Genomic DNA, 21,674 nt, shown 5'->3' with positions numbered 1-21,674 from the left:
CTTCTTAGGCTCAGTCCTCTGTGAAGCATCTAGGGTAAATCATGGAAAGGTCTGTGAGGCCTGGATGTGGAAAGGGAGCTGTGGTTTCCGTACATTACACACCAAAACCACAGCTCCCTATCCACATCCAGGTCCCACAGACCTTTCCATTGTTTACCCCAGGCATTTCACATGCCCTGGTTTAGTCCATTGACAGCACGTTAACCCCGATATACCACATCGTTCCAATTCACTCTATTCTTGCATGCCTCTCACCCTCCTGTATGATCAGGCCTCAGTCACTCAGAATCATTATCACTTCATACTTTCACCTCCAATTTGGTCTCCGACTTCTCCTTGTTCCCTCCATTTCTGACGCATATAACCTCTTTGTCAGCCTTTCCTCACTCATTCTCTCCATACATCCAAACCATTTTAACACATCTGCTTTCTCAGCCACACTTTTTATTACCACGCATCTCTCTTACCCTTTCATTACTTACTTGATCAAACCACCTCACACAGCATATTGTCCTCAAGCAGTTCATTTCCAACACATCCATCCTCCTCCTTACAACCCTATCTATAGCCAATTCCTGGCAACCATATAGTATTATTGGTATTACTATTCCTTCAAACATACCCATTTTTGCTCTTTGAGATAATGCTCTGTCTTTCTACACATTCTTCATTGTTCCCAGAACATTCACCCCCTCCCCACTGTATGACTCACTTTCGCTTCCATGGTTCCATTCACTGCCAAGGCCACTCCCAGATGTCTAAAACACTTCACTTCCAATTTTTCTCCATTCAAACTTATATCCCAACTACCTTGTCCCTCAACCCTTGCTGTTATTCACATTTGATATCGACCTTCTTTTCGCACACTCTTCCACACTAAGTCACTAACTTTTGCATTTTCTTACTTGAATCAGCCACCAATCCTATATATCATTGGTGAACAAAAACTGACTCCCTTCTCAAGTCCTCTCATCCCCAACAGACTGCATACCTGCCCCTCTCTCCAAGACTCTTGCATTTACCTCCCTCACCACCTCATCCATAAACAAATTAAACCATGGTGACATCACACACCCCTGCTGCAGACCGACCTTCACTTGGAACCATTCAATCTACTCTCTTCCTACTATGCACATGCCTTAAACCCTTGATAAAAACTTCTCTCTGCTTCTGTCAGCTTACCTCCCACACAGATATTAAGACCTGCAAAGCATCTCTATCAACCTTATCATATTCCTTCACCAGATCCATGAATGCCACATACAAATCCATGTTTTTCAAAGTATTTCTCACAAGTTCTTCAAGTCAAACATTTGATCCACACATCCATCCTCTACCACTTCTTAAACCACTCTGCTCATCCCCAATCTGATGCTCTTTACATGCCTTGACCCTCTCAATCAATACCCTCCCATACAACTTTCCTGGTATAATCCACAAACATACCTATTTAGTTTGAACACTCACTTTTATCCCCTTTGCCTTTACACAGAGAGACCCCAATGTCATGCTGTCAAAAGCTCTGGATATGTCAAGGGAAACTACACAACTCTCCCACATCTTTCATGGATGATGACCAGATATTTGTGAGATAAGAACGAATATTGCCAGTGGATCCTGCTTTATGGAAGCCATACGGGTGATTCAGTGAGATGAATGAAAATGGACCACAGTTTGTGAAATGTGTGCAGAGAAATGAATGGTGATTGGGAATGCCTGTATTAAAAAGAGGAACATACAAAATTATACTTACATAGGTGAATAGGGAAAATGGTAAGACTGCATTATTGGATTAATGCTAATCGATAGGCATGCAAAAGAGATACTCTTATGCGAATGTGCTGCTAAGGACAGTTGGTGAGATATGTGATCATTACCTGGTGGAGGCAAGTGAGGATGAAGTTTTGAGAAATTTCTGGAAAAGAGGAAATGTATGAGCGAGGAGAGGATGGTCAAAGTTAATGAGCCTGGAAAAGAGACATGTGTGGGGAAATACTAGGAGAGATTGAGAATAGAATGGCAAATGGTAAGAGTAAACAAAGCAAGGGGAGTGGTTGATGAATGGGAGGTATTTAGGGAAGCAGTACACGTGTGTGGCATTTGGAAGGTGGGAGGTGGGCAGATGAGAAAGGGTAATGAGAGGTGAGATGATGAAGTGAAGTTGCCAACAAAAGAGAAAAGAGGGATGTATGTATGGCTGGTACTTACAGGGAAGGATTGTGAGTGATTGGGAGATGTGAAAATGAAGTGGCACATGGTCAGGAGGAAGGTGCAGGGGCTGTAAATGAGGGCAAAAGAGAATTGAGGTGAACAAGTACCAGCATACTTAAGAGAGAATAAGAAGCTTTGGAAGGAAGTTAATAGTGGAAGAAGGGGACAAGAGTGAGTGTTCAAATTACAGAAATCTAAGTTTGTTGAGTACACCTGTAAATTAAATGGAAGAGTGGCGATTGAGAGGGTGGTGGCATGCACAGAGCATCAGACGAACAATGTGGTTTCAGGAGTGTCGGAGGATGAGTAGATAAGGTGTTCTTTAAAGAATGTTGGAAAAATACTTAATTTCTATGTGGCATTTATGAAGCTGGAGCAAGCATATGAAAAGGTTGATAGAGATGCTTTGTGAAAGGTGTTTCAGATATATGGTGTGGGAGCAAAGCTACTAGAAGCAGTTATAAGTTTTTATCAAGAGAGTAAAGTGTGTGAGTAGGTTGAGACAAGGATGAAGGGCTCCAGGTGAAGATGAGGCTTTGGCAGGGATGCTTGATGTTATCATGATCATTTGTTTATGGATGGAGTGGTGAGGGAGGTAAATGCAAGTCTTGTAGAGAGGAGGGGCAGATATGCAGTCTGTAGTTGGTGAGTAAGGGGACCTGGGAAGTGAGTCAGCCTTTGTTTGCTGATCTCATGGCTCCGGTAGCAGATTGAGTGTGCAATTGGAGAGAGTTTAAAAGGAAAAATTTCAAAGCAAATTTGAATAAAAGTGAGGTTAGTAGCTTTAGCAGAGCAGAGACAGGTTAGTTGTGGTGTGAATTTGAACAGAGTAAAATTGGAGGAAGTGAAACGTTACAGATACCCGAGAGTAGACATGGTAGTGAATGCAACTGTGGAAGCAAAAGTGAGTAATAATTGGGTTAGGGAGTGGCAAAGGTTTTTGGAGCATTGAGGAGTCTGTAGACAGAAAGGTCACTGACAAAGCCCCTGTATAAAATAATTAGATTGAGCCTATCCTTTATTTGTATTTGATCTTTCTATCATGGTTCATTAATAAATGAGACTGAAATTTCTTCAGGAGTCAATTGCTTTTTCTTATGTGACATGTGCAGTAAAGTGTTTATTTAACTGATCGGGTTAGCAGCATAAACAAACAGGGATACACTTGTACAAATTTATTACTAACAATCTAATAATTTGTACACAAATCTTACAGTATAAACAGCAACACAAGCTTATTCCAATGTCATATCTGTATCTGGGCAGAATCATATGTTGTCTGTCATTTTCTGCACTTGGATCTCTTCCTCTGTGTCTCTCGGGGAACTTGTTTGATTGATGGTAAGTATATGTAACAAAATTTCTTTAAAAAGATATGTGCATGATACTTGGCATGCAGCAAGTATTACAAACACCAGAGAACACATTTAGGAGTGGAGATTGTCTTATATAAAATGAGCAGAAATGGCTAGACAAAAATCTATCAACATTCCCTTATTCTGAATAACAGGAATAAAGATATCTTGTTGCATGTTGCTACGAGACTCACTATCTTAGTTATTGTTTGAGGCTATGCCACTGGCATGAGGTTCCAATTTTTTTCAATTTAATTGGTCATAGGCGCGGTGGCTACAGCTTTGCTTGTTTCCTATTAAAAGTAATTCTCAAACAATCACTAAAAATTCAGTCCTGGAACTGAAAATTACTGATTTCTTTACAAATGGGATTCAAGTAAATATAATTTATGAAGGTGTTACATTCTCTACTGGTGATTACAAATACCTGTTTATGAATATATACAAGTAAATACATTATAAATAATTTAGTCATACATACACAACAGTACCAAAATCAGTACTGGGCATCATTTTAGGTAGGTATGAGCAGGTCGTGAACAGAGGGGTAGTCGCCAGCAGTTGGCAAAGAAGAAAAAATGAACCTAAAATCGGTGGAATGACAGTTAATACAGGAAAAAAAAAACTTTTTTCCCCCCTTACCACTCCAATATTCATAAAATTGTATGTACCACTGTGCAGTAACAACAACGATCCTGGCTGTAGCACTCTGCTCTTTCCAGAAAAAAAAGTTATTTCCACCAAATAGTAACACCTAGCTTATTCCACTTCTTGCCTTCATCATTGTTCCATGTTCATCCTGATTTGAACATGAATTATACATACTTTCATGCCACTCATAACTCTACTATGGCATATGAATTACATGTAATGCTAATGAGGAACCAGAGCCCAGTTTGCATATATATATATATATATATATATATATATATATATATATATATATATATATATATATATATATATATATATATATATGCATGCACAGGTGTTACTGTACTCTGCCTGCTCAAGTTTACACCTTAAATGTAAAGTCACCTTTAGCGAGTCTGTATCACTGATAGTTGACAAAAGAGAGTAGTTTTGTCAAAGAACTTATCGCTTCAAAATAGTTCATCCTGTTTTAATTACTGAATTTAGTGCTGCCTTAGATTTCCTGATACCGGGTCGTATGATGACAATGATAATAATAATGATTAATAATAATAATATAGGGGATAGGAGAGAGAGAATACTTCCCATGTATGTTCTTGATGCAACTTTGCTCATGCAGGAAGTGGTGAGTATGTAAAAGAAAAAAAAGAGTCAGGGCATGTGAAGCATCAAAGATAAACCATGGAAAGGTCTGTGGGGCCTGGTTGTGGTTTCAGTACATTACGCATGACAGCTTGAGAATGGATGTGAGTGGAGGTGGCCTTTCTTCGTCTGTTCCTGGCCCTTTTTTCTATAACACAGGAAATGGCAACCATGTATAGAAATGATAATAATAATAATAACAATAATAAGAAAAAGAAGAATTACAATAATAATGATTTTTTTTCATACATATTCACCCCAGAAAGAATCCTGGAGTTGTATAATATGAACAAGTACTGTTTGCTTAACATCATCCTGCTGAGCTTTGTTCCACTTGTAGGTTGTGTGAAAAAAGTAGGAAATACTCTGTATGTAAAGAGATAGAATTGTTTTTCTTTTAAAGTGCAAGTTGGGAATAGCATTAAAATGGTCATCTGAACATAGTCCATTGATTTTTTTTCCACTCGACATAACTTTCCTGTTTAAACCTATGGATCAAGAAGTCACAGCTATTTTAAGCCTGTTACTGTATTTACATCACACCTTCTTCCACCTCACCAAGTAAACAGATGGTGAAAATATGCCAACAGTATTTCATGAAAACCATTGGCAACATTAATGAGTTATGGCAAGTAGTTATGTAGTCCAACAGTGATGTGAGGTGGAAAGTCTGGCCTGAGTGTGCCCACAATTTCTAGTGATTTCAGGAAACTGTGATGGCATTCAGCTCGAAACTGTGGGTATGGCCAAACAAGTTAGGTTTGGTTAATGTTGAAGAGGTGGATATGTTGGAGATGCTTCACACTGATGAAGAGGAATTAATAATGAAGAAATGACGATCACATGCAGCTGCAACAACAGTGAGCTGAGAAAGAGGCTAAAGATTCTGAAACAACACCCATTAAAACATTAACATTAGAATGACTATGACTACCAGAGGCCTTTGATCAACTAAAGAAAGAAATGGCCTTCTTCAATGAAAATTATCCTAAAAGTGAACGCAGCCCCACACTTAACAGGATCACAGTAAACAGCAAGCATCACCTGCTACAAGAAGCTGTACTGGGAGAACAAGGTGTCCAGTAGTCTGTGGAAATTTCTTCTAAATGTTCAAAGAATGCCAAAAATGAAAAAGAATATCGTACTCTTCCTTTGTCTCGGTAACTCTACCACTTGTTACCTAACCAGGCCCATACCAGCCTAACCTAGCCCCTGAACTATCTCTAATAACTTATATGGTTCACATTGTTTTATATATTTAAAGTGTATTTCAAAAAATTTTTGATACTTTTTTAACTTTTAATAATCTGTAGTCAGTGGTAGAAAACTTTGGTCCAAAGCTAGACCTTAGTACATAATCCCGAATCATGCCATTAGATCATTTCACAAAACAATGCACTTTTCAGTAACTTGTCTAGTGTTAAGTATGGACTAAATGTACATGAGAAATTTTAAGCTCGGGATTTTATTCCTGCACTTTATTCATTTATCTAATTATCCCAGGACCTCTTTCGGACAAAGTCCTGGTGTTTCTCCATTTCAGAAAGAGAGCTGGTGCTTCTGCAGCTCCATGACATAGCTGCACTTAGTGGCAGGGACAAGACCGATTCCTTTGAAGTGAAAAGTTCTTTGACAAGGTTATACTCAAACGTAATAAACAAACACAGGTGTATAATTAGGTTCAAAGTAATGTTTTTACATAATCCCCCGCAAGTTAGGCCCTGTTGTAGAGTGAAAAAGATTCCTATGGAACATACTACTTTACTAAGGATGCTGGAGGTGAGCAAAATGCAAGAAAATATATTCAAGCCTTCCAGACTGATACCAACTTTAAAATACCGGCAGTCAACACAATAGGAGACTTTCATCCTAGGCAAGTTATTCTTCCCACATAAAACAGCATTTGATATTCAATAAAACCTTGATAATGAGGCCAACTAGTTCAAAGGATAATTTAGTTAACTTGAGGGTATACCATCCAATATTATGCCTCATTATAGACCATTCCTTAACAAAATAAAAATATCACAGTTATCAAGATATTCAATATATGTACAGTATTTGGATGTTTCAAAGGTTTTCAAAAATCCATTTCTTTTTTAAAGGAAAATATAATATACAGTTGAATAACCATTCGTGATTAAAAAACCCACTCTTAAGGTGAATATCTTCACCAGTCACCACTAAAAGGATATGCCACTGAGAACCCCATCCATCTGGATGTCATTCTTACATACATATATATATATATATACATACGCACACTTGGAGGCATACAATATCAAGTCATAATTCACATACATTGTAGTCATATTTCTGAGAACTTACAATGCAAACAAAACAAATGCTTTCTCTCTTTATCTTATGAAATCTAGCACCAGTCCAATCCATAATCAGCACAGAAAACTATAATTTCTTCTTATTTAGTATAACAGGAGACAGATAAATAGAAGGTATAGAAGGTGTGAAATGATGACTGTGATGCTATTCCTTCAACCATGGGAACCTTGGCTGACAAATATTACATTATTTTCTTTGGCAAATTTTAAACAGACATATATGTAACAATCTGTCATGAAACAAAACAAAAGTAGATACTAAGTTATTAACAAAGGACATCTGTCTCCAAAATCAGCAGATGCTGTCCTATGATAAGAAAGAATTATTTGGTTTATCAACTCATTCTGATCTTTGGTTTGTCCCAGTGTGCTTTAGTACCTCAGTTTTCACTTTAAATATTGAAAAGAAATCCCAGTCAAAAATCACAGAAACTGAATTATTATTAACTCTATTTTTGCTTTAGACCTACTCATAAAATGTAAGTTCATAAGCCTGAAATACTTGACTAGCTGTCTTTTCCAGCATAGGCATAAACATATAGTATGAAATCATCAGATATATTAAATCAAATATGAGCTTGTTTCGTGCATTTGAGTCTGCTTCTAGTTACATTAAAGCACGGACTTTCTGTGAAGGCCAAATTAATGAAATATTGATCACTCTAACTCATAAGGCTCATCATTAGCTGCTTATGTTACTTGCTCAATTTTTTAGAACTGGCACTGCTGCCTTATGAGAAAACCCCTCGTTTGACGTACCCACTCAGACTCTTTTAAACAGCCTATGTACACCAATGATTTGCACAATCATAAACTAGTTAGTTCACACTTGGCATGTTTAAGACTATATCAAATTTTTATGTAGAAGATTTTATAATGTTTAAATCATGATGTAAACATGATGAAACCAATGCCAGATATGCCAAACTCTGATAATCCAATATGAGACTATCAAATGATTGGTGTATAGCCACATGGAATGAAAAATCTAAGTAGAAAGGGATAAGACTGCATCAACAATAAATACTTGGTATACAATTAAAGGCTAAATAGTATAAGTTATTAGGGATTATCACAACTGTATAATTAAAGAATTCAGTTTAAGAAAAAAAATCGTAACCTTAAACAATATCAATATACAAAGAATTTCTTCCCAAACACAATCATACATATTTCAAAGCAAAAGTACCACTGTCACACAACTATGGGATATATTCTGGAAATTCGGTCAAGTGTTTCAACACATAACCTTTTAAATAATGAGTACATTCAGTACTGAAAATCTTAGTAATGGCACCTTCATTCTACTCTTGCTTGAGATGTAGAGATTTTGCTTAACTTCGGGATATTAATATAAAAACTTATCACCTGAATAATCCACACTTTACGCTTCAGAACAGCTCCTTCTAATTTTCCCATAACATTAACTGTGTTCGTTTGTGTGTATGTGTGTGTGTGTATGTGTTTAAGTATGTTGTTATAATTAGCACATCATTTTTCATGTGTTAAATCCAGTCTTCTTAATAAATCCCTTGAGGAATTCATTAATCTGATCCCTGAATTATCCAAAATTTATACTCAAAGCCAAATCATCTGACCACATCGTAGCCTGTGGCAAGTGTGGTACTTGGAAAAGTCACATACCTGGATGCTTTCTCTCATTAATAATGTATTAATGAAAATTTTTGAAAATTAAATCAAAACTAGTCAATTATGCAGGACTGTATTGTAAATATACTCACCAAAAAATGATACTGAAGTTCCTCACATAGTCTTGCAAAATAGGTGTACATGAAGTGTAGCCTCCATTAAAGTTGCCTTACCTATGTTAAACTCACAGCCTTAGTCTTACCTTTTTCACTGCATTTTATAATAATTTTTCTGAATGCTTAACACATGCTTCAACTCTTTACTATTTTCCAATAAAATTGTGAAAGTGCTTAGATTGCTTTCAGCTAATGCAGTGAAGGGATGATTTACTTTTTTGATAAAGTCCAATACCAATGAGAGCAGCCACCAAGAAACATAGTGAGGGATTCTGAGAATGCTCGTGAGTGATAAGAGATGCTGGAAGAGCAGCATCTCTAGTAGCCAACTCACAAAAGTCTAAGCTTTATTTAGGGGGTCCAAAAGTTGGCTTAGTGGACTGTTGATGGATAATCAGAACTACCAGAATTGGACAAATCCTATCAAATAGTTGGAATAATCAGGCAACTGGAAGTCTGTTAATTGAAATTTTTATGCCATGGTTTGACTGTAATTCCAACTTCATCTCCTAGATGAACCCCCTATTGCAACTTAGACTTTATCAGATTTCTCACGCTTTCTATAATCTCTCATATGCATAGCTAAAAAAGATATCTGTTAACAATTAGTTTTATGAAGCTTGTAAAAAATACTATACCTTCTGCCATTCCTTACAACCTACTCGAGCACATACAGGTAAACCTTGGAATGGTCTTTGCAATTTGGCTTTAGATGCTAGGCACTGGTTTCAATACATGACAGAGACAATGTGTGCAAATGAGGCTGTTGTTCATTTGCTTCTGACACTGCCTCATTTTGAGAGAAGCCGTTCGGTAAAGAACCTGCATACCTAAATCAAAATACTTTCAATACAATCTCACCTTAAAATACTTGGTACCTAATTCTGTATATCAGTGCTTACCCCATCCCACCCAAACAGCCACCAATCCCACCCCACATAATACTGAAGAGCTCATTCCTGCCTCAACCTCAACAACCAACACACACATCTCCCGACCCACAAACAGATGCCATATTAATAAAACATATTCCCATAGTAATAATATAAAAACACAAAACAACTGCCCCCAACCCAATCTTGAACTTCATTCCACCATCTTAAACCACAGCCCTCAGATAAATATGAATAACACTTTCTCATTTGTTTTATGGATGCCATCCATCTCTTCAACATTAAAAACAATGATTCATCGTATCACAAGAATCCTCATGCCCAAAATGAAACTTTCACATCAAAGACACTGTGCACCTAATCCTTAAAAGTCCTACACTCAATCCACGAGACACACACACACACACACACACACTACATCACACTTTTTGAAATATGGTCCTCCTACCCACTGGATATGGCTGGCTTCCTGAGCACTGCACAAGCCCCACAGGGGTCCTTAGGCAGGAATGTAAGGTTAGGCGTGTGTGTGTGTGTGTGTATGTGTAGTCAGACATCAACTATCGATACACCCTACTATCCACAAGGATTAATTAACTGCATGTTTTCAAAAGCCATGCATATTTGCTAAAAGGTAGAGTATCTGAACAACGTAAAGCTACTTCATGTTTTGTGGTCCCACGTTTAGTCCAGTTGCCCACCCTCCGGCCAGCAACCATGTTAGGGTTGGAGCCTCCAAGATTCATTTTGTATGCTAACTAGCATGCAACTTAGCCATTCAGAACACTCCTTGTAAATTCTGAAGTTACAGTAAATACTACACGATGTGAACTTATTTAATCTGCTTTCCATTTCTTGCACAGGTCCAACACAATAGTGTGCAGGGGCCTGATAGCCTGAGATTACTGAGAGGGTGGTATGGCATCATTAGGAACATGAAGCACTTAGTGAGCCTCCTCAGCAATGAGTCATCATCCATCCATTCAGTGTTCTGTCTTCTACATGTGCATCAATATGAGTAAGTACACATATAAAAGTAGAATGTGGACCACAGCAAGCGAAATTATCTTTTAACTATTTACAGCATTTAGTACCGCAGGCTTTTTAAACCTGAGGTTTCCCCATGTGCAGCACTTTTCAATACATTTTTCTTTCTCTTCCATCATTACTAGCATACCATTACAACACACATAAAAAATGCTTAAAACTTAGAAGTTTGAGGAGCTATCAGACCTGAAATTTTGGGGCAGTAGGTGCTGCCATGTGCACTATTTACCCATGTTTACATTGTACCATATAATGTGTAAACTCCCTCATTTTAGTTCATTAGATATCACAGTTTTTCTGATTTTCAGCTACTTTCATGCACTTGTCCATTTATTTATAAACATATGTAAAGCAAGTATGAATACGTACAAGTGTATATATATGTATATGTCTGTGTATGTATTTGTGTTTATATGTTATGTGTATGGGAGACAGCGACAAAAAAAAAAAAATATATATATATATATATATATATATATATATATATATATATATATATATATATATATATGAGTGAAAGGGCCATTCTTCATCTGTTTCCCTGGCACTACCTCGCTGACGCAGGAAATGGCGATCAAGTATAATGAAAATAATAAAGAATTCTGTATGCTAATTTCTTATTACTGTTTACAAACTTCAACATACAGTTACACAAAGTACCTACACAGCTCCACTTCAGTAATCTCTCTCTATGCATGGTACACCCGGAAACACAGGTGATGAATTACTTTCTTCCTTATGTCTTATGGTTTCTTCCAAATCAGGATGTACAACAGTCCATCCAATTTCAACATCACCATCTTCAAATCTATCTGAATCACTGGTGTTGAATAAATCCATGCAATACCTGTGGTTCTGAGTTGCTACCTTGCTGGCATGAAATAGTTTTGTAGCTGTCATCACCATTTCAACAGTACTTAGCAAGCCATTGGGAAAAATACAGAATTTGTATGTGGGAAGCCAGTAAATATATTCCTACTCACAGGTATGCTCCCTTGTGTAAGTGGAATTTTTGAAAATGTTTGGCCGTATTTAGTATTTTGGCAGAGTAGAAAATTTATGCATATGGGTCAGCTGCAGTGAATGGTGATTGGCCATAACATTAGCTCTGAATTTAAATCATTACCTTTTAAGGTTATAGCAATTAGTATTTGCTGTGTACATCTTCCATGACAGCAGAAAATAAGAGGTCTGTTGCTGAAGAAAGGACTAAAAGAGAAAACTTTGTTGAAAAAGATAAGCTCAAATATGGGTAATTGTGAAATTACTGAATCTGTGCCTTATTTGCATTTACAAGCCAATATAAAATGTAAACAAACCTCATGACTATAAAGAATGTAAACAAACCTCATGACTTATAATAATGCAAATCTGGATACAATATTATCGCTTTACAATGACGCCTTTCGTCTTTCCTTCTTCCTATATCATTTTTGCCTGTAATTGCCAGGACTACAAACACTGTATATAAAAAAGGTACACCAAAGGATTTCTTATTTTTTGCTGATTTATACTCGGTGGGGTTGACTTAATACAGGTAAAGCTGTGTTGTACAGCATTCAGCTGAACAAAAAGCTGTTGTATCCAGAATTTCCCAGTACAAATGCACATTGCAGTTACTGATATCCATTTGGTTTTATCCAGCATGTTCTGGCGAATTCTCATACACTGTTGTAGGTCTGCACCACTGCTAGTTCCCAACACTGCAACTTAGCATTGTCATTTACAGACTTCCCTGCCCACCTGCAGTTGATACCTGTTAGTGCAGAGATTTGCATTATCATTTGGGCTGACTTTACCTTTGGATATTTTCTACACCCTGCAGTTATGGTATCCAATTCCAGTACATCACTGAACAGACCTTTTGGCAAAGATGTGAAACACTGCATCAGAATGTACATATTTATATGTGGAGAAAGGTGAAAGGTCAACTGGTTTGATGAGAAAATACACAATTCCCCCACTAAGCACGGGGAATGCATTCTTGATAAAGTCTTAGATGAGTGAACCTGCACAAAGCACACCTATCACATGAGGAAAATAGGAATGTGTTCCTAACTTCCTAAAGTTTCCCTTTTAACTCCCACTGTGGGGATAAAAGTACTCGCTAATTTTATGGAGATGAATAACACTGAGAGCCTTTGCATGATCATACTTGAATATGAAAATGTCTGTTTCTGATTTTCATCTTTCACCTAGCCTAATATTTTTTTCATTTTTCATTTTCATTTTTTTCATTTTTTCATTTTCTATTCCTTTATAGTAGCAGCCAATGTATACTACATTCAGGAGGCAACAGACTTGCTATTAGACCATTTGGTGATTTTAAATTTGTCTTCAATGTAAAGATTACCTTTGGTTTCTCCATGATGGGTGTCATGATGTAATCATAAAATCCAAAACATGCATTTGGTACTGAAAATGAAGTGTAGAATTAAAACACAACAAAATCAAGATTTCATGTGAAAGGAAGGCAAAGATGGGCATGTTCGAAGGTATATTAGTCCTGAAGGTGTTGTACGGAAGCTAGGCATAGGTTATAGAGGAGGATATACAAAATGGGGCAAATATTTTGAAAAAGATATCTTTGAGGATAGTATGTGGTGTGTGGGGAGGTTGATCAAGTAAGAAATAATAGGGTAAGAATATTAAGTATGGTTGAGATATCCGAAGAGAGTGTGCTGAAATGGATTGGACATATGGAGAGAAAGAGGAAGCAGATGCTGACATAAATGATACACATGTCAGAGGTGGAGGGGAAAAGGAGGAGAACAAAATTTGAGATGAAAGAACTAAGTGAATGAGGTTTTGAGTGCTCAGGGTCTCAACAAGCAGGAGGGTTAAAGGTGTGCACAGGTTAGAATGACTTGAACGATGTTATAAAAGGGGATGTGCCATCAATGGACAGAATCAGGGCATGTGAAGCAGCTGGGAGAAACCTCTAAAAGGTTTGTGGGACCTAGTTTTGCATAGGGGACTGTGTTTTTGATGATTACACATGACAGCTAGAGTACAGATATATGGAAATGAGGCCTTTTCCTCATCTGTTCTTGGCACTGCCTCTAATGCAAGGAATGATGAACAAGTATGAAAGAAGGGGAATAGCCTTACTTGGCCACCTTCCTTGTTCATTCTTTAGGAAAATTGAAAATGGGAAGGGAGGGGTGGTTTGATCAAGAAATTAATGAAAGGGTAAGAGGGAGGTGGGGTAATAAAAAGAGTGGTTGAGAGAGTTGTTGAGGGTGTACTAAAATGGTTTGGACATAAGGAGAAAATAAGTGAAGAAGAGTTGACAAGAGGATATATGTGTTGGAAGTGGAGAGAGAGAGAGAAGAACAGGGATTGAGTGCATTGGAACGATGTGGTATACAGGGTTTGACATGCTGTCAATGGACTGAACCAGGGCATGTGAAGTGTCCAGGGTAAACCATGATAAGGTCTATGGGGCTTGGTTGTGAACAGGAAGCTATGGTTTTGGTGCATTACATATCTAGGGAATGGATTGGAGGATGCAGCCTTTCTCTTGTCTGTTCCTGGCATTCCCTTGTTAACTCAGAAAATGGTGATCAAGTATGACAAAAATTTTATAACGCATGCAAAAAGTACACAAGTAGCCAGTTTACCTAGAGATGCAGATAAAACCACAAGGAAATGGAAAATAGGAAGTGTCAAGCACTTTCCTGTACTCACTGAGTCTTAACAATGTAATATATGAAAACACTCGACACTTCATATTTTTTATTTCCTTGTGGTTTTACAGTCTCACATGTATATGATAATGGATGAGTGGATGTGGCCTTTCTTTGCCTGTTTCCTAGAGCTACCTTGTTGATGCAGGTTGGTGGTGGTGCTGTTTCACTTGGTGTGGGGTGGCAACAAAAATGGATCAAGGCGAGTAAGTATGAATATGTATATGTGTATTTACATGTATATGTATGTATATATGTGTGTGTGAGTGAATGGGTCATTCTTCATCTGTCTCCTGGTGCTGTCTTGCTAACATGGAAAACGGCAGTTAAATATAATAATAATGATTATATATATGTATGGGGATAGGGGAGAAAGAATACTTCCCACGTATTCCCTGCGTGTCGTAGAAGGCGACTAAAAGGGGAGCGAGCAGGGGGCTGGAAATCCTTCCCTCTCCTTTTTTTTTGTTTTAAATTTTCCAAAAGAAGGAACAGAGAAGGGGGCCAGGTGAGGATATTCCCTCAAAGGCCTAGTCCTCAGTTCTTAACGCTACCTCGCTAATGCGGGAAATGGCGAATAGGATGAAAGAAAGAAAGATATATACTTGATTGAGAGGGTAAATGCATGTACAGAGCATCAGATTAGGGAAGAGCAGTGTGGTTTCAGAAGTAGTAGAGGATGTGTGGATTAGGTGTTTGCTTTGAATAATGTATGTGAGAACTACTTAGAAAAACAGATGTGCTTGTTTGTAGCATTTATGGATCTGGAGAAGGCGTATAATAGAGTTGATAGAGATGCTCTGTGGAAGGTATTAAGAGTATATGGTGGGGTAGGTAAGCTGCTTGAAGCAGTGAAAAGTTTTTAACAAGGATGTAAGACGTGTATGAGTAGGAAGAGAGGAAAGTGATTGGTTCCCAGTGAATGTCGTTTCGCAGCAGGGGTGTGTGATGTCTCCATGGTTGTTTAATTTGTTAATGGATGGGGTTGTTAGGGAGGTGAATGGAAAGAGGGGCAAGTATGTAGTCTGTTGTGGATGAGAGGGCTTGGAAAGTAAGTCAGTTGTTGTTCGATGATGATATGACGCTGGTGGCTGATTCAGGTGAGAAACTGCAGAAGCTGGTGACTGAGTTTGGTAAAGTGTGTGAAAGAAGAAAGCTGAGAGTAAATGTGAATAAGAGCAAGGTTATTAGGTAGAGTAAGGTTGAGGGACGAGTCAATTGGGAGGTAAGTTTGAGTGGAAAAAACTGGAGGAAATGAAGTGTTTTAGATATTTGGGAGTGGATCTGGCAGCGGATGGAACCATGGAAGTGGAAGTGAGTCACAGGGTGGGGGAGGGCGTGAAAGTTCTGGGAGCATATATTCTTAATACCTTCCACAGAGCATCTCTATCAACTCTTATCATATGCCTTCTCCAGATCCATAAATGCTACATACAAATCCATTTGCTTTTCTAAGTATTTCTCACATACATTCTTCAAAGCAAACACCTGATCCACACATCCTCTACCACTTCTGAAACAATACTGCTCTTCCCCAATCTGATGCTCTGTACATGCCTTCACCCTCTCAATCAATACCCTCCCATATAATTTACCAGGAATACTCAACAAAGACAAGGGAGCAAATGGGAACTTCAATGAAGGGGGCAAATGGGGAGGTGATAACAAGTAGTGGTGATGTGAGAAGGAGATGGAGTGAGTATTTTGAAGGTTTGTTGAATGTGTTTGATGAGAGAGTGGCAGATATAGGGTGTTTTGGTCGAGGTGGTGTGCAAAGTGAGAGGGTTAGGGAAAATGATTTGGTAAACAGAGAAGAGGTAGTAAAAGCTTTGCGGAAGATGAAAGCTGGCAAGGCAGCAGGTTTGGATGGTATTGCAGTGGAATTTATTAAAAAAGGGGGTGACTGTATTGTTGACTGGTTGGTAAGGTTATTTAATGTATGTATGATTCATGGTGAGGTGCCTGAGGATTGGCGGAATGCTTGCATAGTGCCATTGTACAAAGGCAAAGGGGATAAGAGTGAGTGCTCAAATTACACACACACACACATATATATATATGGGAGGTAAGTTTGAATGGAGAAAAACTGGAGGAAGTAAAGTGTTTTAGATATCTGGGAGTGGATCTGGCAGCGGATGGAACCATGGAAGTGGAAGTGGATCATAGGGTGGGGGAGGGGGCGAAAATCCTGGGAGCCTTGAAGAATGTGTGGAAGTCGAGAACATTATCTCGGAAAGCTAAAATGGGTATGTTTGAAGGAATAGTGGTTCCAACAATGTTGTATGGTTGCGAGGCGTGGGCTATGGATAGAGTTGTGCGCAGGAGGATGGATGTGCTGGAAGTGAGATGTTTGAGGACAATGTGTGGTGTGAGGTGGTTTGATCAAGTAAGTAACGTAAGGGTAAGAGAGATGTGTGGAAATAAAAAGAGCGTGGTGGAGAGAGCAGAAGAGTGTGTTTTGAAATGGTTTGGGCACATGGAGAGAATGAGTGAGGAAAGATTGACCAAGAGGATATATGTGTCGGAGGTGGAGGGAACGAGGAGAAGTGGGAGACCAAATTGGAGGTGGAAAGATGGAGTGAAAAAGATTTTGTGTGATCGGGGCCTGAACATGCAGGAGGGTGAAAGGAGGGCAAGGAATAGAGTGAATTGGATCGATGTGGTATACCGGGGTTGACGTGCTGTCAGTGGATTGAATCAGGGCATGTGAAGCGTCTGGGGTAAACCATGGAAAGCTGTGTAGGTATGTATATTTGCGTGTGTGGACGTATGTACATGTGTATGGGGGGGGGGTTGGGCCATTTCTTTCGTCTGTTTCCTTGCGCTACCTCGCAAACGCGGGAGACAGCGACAAAGTATAAAAAAAAAAAAAAAAAAAAAAAAAAAATATATATATATATATATATATATATATATATATATATATATATATATATATATATATGCCTACATATACATATATACATACATATACATAGACATATACATATATACACATGTACATATTCATGCTTGCTTGCCTTCATCCATTCTTGGCACCACCCCATTCCACAGGAAAAAGCATCGCTACCCCCTGCTTCAACAAGATAGCATCAGGAAAACAGTCAAAAAAGGCCACATTCTTTCACATATATATAACCTTACAGCCTCAAGAGTCCCTTCTATAGGACTCTCACAATGCTAAGGAAACCAGCCATGTCCCCAGGCCATGTAGTATGATGGTGTGTACATATTTCAGTGGGGTAAGCACAGGACATGGGGTCTTGTGGTATTTTAAATTGTGTTTGTAACATTTCTGTTTATATGATTAGGTACACAAAAGACAAACCATTATTTCTTTTTTATGAATTAGGAGTTAATCATTCCTAGTTAAGGAAAAAACACATCCTTTATCAGACTGGGTTAATGTGAAGTAATGCAGGATGGGTGCTGGGCACTATGGACAGAGACTCATTACAAAAGGTGTCCAACCATCCACCCACCTTGGACACTAGCAAGTTACTTAGGCCTCTGAGCAGATCTAAAAACTGATCCTTTGTTTGGCTTACCCCCTATGGCCATACAACAGAGCCTACCGGGTGTGCCAATTTTAGCTTGTGGTTGGAAACCTGTTGTCTTGATTAAGGACAATAGCACCCATGGGTACTTAATAGACTGATGACAATAGCACTGAAATGGTTAACGCTGGGTTTGGAAGTCAGTTTTTAGTGCTTGTCAAGTCATTTTGGTTAAATCATTTACTGGGGGAAGCATATCTGTGAGTATAGGGTGTTGAAATGAGGCAGGAGTCAGTTTTTATTCCTACCTGGGGTATGTTGGTTGGTTATGGAGAGGTTTGGATGCAATAAGTGTAGTGCTGTTGCAAAGAACTAAGTGCCAAGCATACTGAAGCAAAATTGTACTGGATGGATTTTTATCTCATTATGCAAGTGGTGAATGTTAGTGGTTGCAAGGCAGCCAGTGATTGTTGTGAGTGTTCTTTTATGTGTGGTTTGCAAATATATTTGCTTTTGACAGGGTGGATGACAAAGTAGATGAATTGGATGACTTTGCATGTAGAGGATACTAAGGGATTTTTTTTTCTTGTTTACCAGCAGGTGTTGTCTGAGTAATTAGGTTTTGTCTTGATGTATGTTGTGTGGGAAGTGAATGTCATATGTGTGCTGTTTGTGATGCCCAGTATATCTGGAGTTTTGTTGAAAGGAAGTGCTTGATCATTCAGGATAACAGGAGGTTGTAGACTGGATTCTTGTCCGTTGGGTATTAAAAATGACAGACATCTGTACTGATGCAGACATTCTGTTTTGAGTGAGCTACTGTTCTGATTATGTGAGGTAATGCTGCATGTTTTTTAATGCTTAGGTAGTGTTAGGGTAACTTATGTGATTGTGAGATCATCTGTATATTAAAAAACTTTCATACTGTGGTCTGCTGGAGGTGATGGAAGGTTGTGTAGGAAGAGATTGATGAGGATGGAGAAAGAACTGCCCCTTGAGGAACTCCTTTGTAGGGCTTAAGGGTTTTGGAAGTGAAACCCATGCAAGACACTGGCTTAGCTACAGCTATGAAGTTGGCTAAGCATTTTTTAACATTGTTGAAGAGGGGTGGTGTCAAGTATCATTTGTGCGAGGATATGTCGGACAATAGTGCTGAATCCTTTGTTTATATCTGTTGCCACTAGTACTGTGTGGGAAGGGGTTACGGTTGCATGAGGTTCCTATGCCTTGTTGTAATGGAGTAACTAGGTTCATACCCATGCTTTGTAGGTGTGAGATATTCTGGTCGATTCTGTTAGATAGGTGTAAACACACACACACACACACACACACATTTATATATATATATATATATATATATATATATATATATATATATATATATATATATCACACCAACCTTGTTTTCAGAAACTGCAATTTCTTGTAAACTTTTTATGGCATATGAAATATAAGAAGTTATGACATGAGAAAATCAGAACTGCATTTATAATCTTAATGGGTGTTTGAATGTACCATTATCAGCCATGATAGTCAATTTATTTGATTGTGCCACATTTACTTGAAATTCTGCCATACTTCCAGTTCTCTAATTTAACACACAGAGTGATGATAAACTGGAAATAAGTCAAATTATCAGACCAGTCAGTAATTGTAATAACATCATCTTTGCCTTAAGAAATTCTGGGTTATACAATACTTGGAAAAAATATTGAGTACAAGAAGATAATCTTTAAATTCTCTTAAAGGTACTTTTGGATGGCATGATAGATAGATTAATGTAACGAGGTAAGAAGATACACTTACTTTGTATTACAAAATAATCTGATGCTGCAGGGGAATAACAAAGTGATGGCATGGATGTCACCTATGAAGTATAGAGAATAGGAGTGGAAAGACTGATGGAATGGCAAGTTTTTCAGTATGCTCTACAACTGTACATTAAAAAAAGAAGTTTTTTAAGGAAATCTACCTCAATGCATGACTTATCATGGTCATTATGCAACAGTCTTAACCACAAAAAACTGCAACGTATAATATTTTTATACTTTTCTTTAAATGCAGCTATTAAAAAAAATAATGTTAAAACTGAAGTATTAGCCAAAGTAGCCATGTCTGGCTGCAGTGAAGATCTCAAAGTATACAAGTTTTTTGAATTTTGTTAAAATATTATGACTATGAGAAAGGATAAAGTCACAGGATGCATTGTCATTAATAATAGTGGCCATGAACTGCAGTGTCTTGGAGACCATGTACAAAAGATGATGCTTTAACTGCTTTCATTATTGAAATTCATTCCATGGTCTTATCTTTTCTTGTACAGCCATACTAATCATGTTGTTAAGTATTACAGTCTAAGGACTTACATTTTGTAGTTGGATTGAAGAGGGGGAAAAAAGTTGACATTAAAAGCACCTACTCTCATTTCCAAGCTGGTCCCAGAATTTCTGAAGATAAGTGACTACTAATGTGATACTTTTTGCGTGCATGCGAGGTCACATTCCATATTATGGGAATCCTAAAAGGGGCAGCACTTTAAAATTTGTGATACAAGGCTTAGAAATGTACCAAGGTAAATGATATGTTTAAACATCCACACAGATTATAAAAATAAATAATACTTTCTTGGACTCTGTAAGATAATGAAACAATAACTTTACATCTCTTATTCTAATGAAACAGTTTGACTTTCCTTTGGAGGTAATAAAATCACTGATGATATAAAACTTAACACCTAATCCTCCAATTGTTTGCTCAATTCTAGTAATTAGTCTTTATGTTTATATATAACTGGCTTTAATTCCAGCAAGATGATACAATAAGAGGTTTCTAGAGGTAGCACAGTTCTATCAATTACTTGCCAATTCATAATTCTAAATATAACTTCCCTCATAAAAAAAATAAGAAGAAAGGAAAGAAGGGTCACAGTCCTATTTATGAGAGAGAAATGAGCTTGATATTTTGCAATTTAAGTTCTATAACTATGGCTAGTGAAAGAGAACTCATCATGTGAATTCATTTGAAACCTTTACAGAAGATGAAGCTTTGATTCTTTAAATATACAAATATCTCCTAAATTCCTCTCAGTGATTAATTATGCTCCCAAATCTTGCCTCAGTAATGATGGCTTACCTGCTGTTATATTATATTCTTACATTCTGAACAGTGTTCTTTCTCTGCAAACTACCAAAAATCACGTGAAATTCAGAATTGTTACCTGTGTTAATAGAAATATCCAAAGAACACACTTTTCCATACCTAAATGAAAGATTGATCATTTTTCTTTCTTCACATTTCAAAAAAAAAAAAGATTCCCTTCAATCAAAATTCATCTATTGTCCATCAAATCTACCACAAACCACACAGTGATAAGGGTAACAGAAGAGTTTAACAGGAACAGTTATCACGATTAGATTGTGAGTCGCTGCTAAGGTTGGTTCTGCCTGGCTGAGTTGGCTTGTGCTGGACACCGGACTCAGCTGCATTCAAGTCCAAACTGAAAATACACAAGAAAAATTATATAATTAAATCTATGATCAATTATGAAAACCCAGAACCCCTCAGCTTCAAGGCTCAGTTCC

The 21,674-nt window shown here is 37.7% G+C and overlaps 2 protein-coding genes across 4 annotated transcripts in view; one reads left to right on the top strand and one right to left on the bottom strand.

Annotated features, from left to right (window-relative positions):
- LOC139748618 (uncharacterized) overlaps window positions 1–21,674 on the top strand; it is a 155,600-nt gene that overhangs the window by 58,734 nt on the left and 75,192 nt on the right. The window contains exon 2 of one of the 2 annotated variants that reach the window (XM_071661777.1): window positions 10,724–10,878. The gene's annotated coding sequence lies outside the window, so the exon portion shown is untranslated. Of the gene's footprint in view, window positions 1–9,340; window positions 10,879–21,674 lie in introns of those variants that run through there. The other variant, XM_071661776.1, reaches the window with a different exon arrangement.
- Window positions 17,930–21,674, bottom strand: part of Rab14 (RAS oncogene family member Rab14) — a 50,731-nt gene continuing 46,986 nt past the window's right edge. For both annotated transcript variants that reach the window (XM_071661822.1, XM_071661823.1), the window contains exon 7: window positions 17,930–21,589. In XM_071661822.1, coding sequence (XP_071517923.1) covers window positions 21,481–21,589 — 109 coding nt within the window. In that variant the 3' untranslated portion in view covers window positions 17,930–21,480. The remainder of the gene's footprint in view (window positions 21,590–21,674) is intronic.

The sequence above is a fragment of the Panulirus ornatus genome, chromosome 5, assembly GCF_036320965.1.
Source record: "Panulirus ornatus isolate Po-2019 chromosome 5, ASM3632096v1, whole genome shotgun sequence".
NCBI classification, from domain to species: Eukaryota; Metazoa; Arthropoda; class Malacostraca; order Decapoda; family Palinuridae; genus Panulirus; species Panulirus ornatus.
This window is presented reverse-complemented; position numbering and strand designations above follow the sequence as displayed.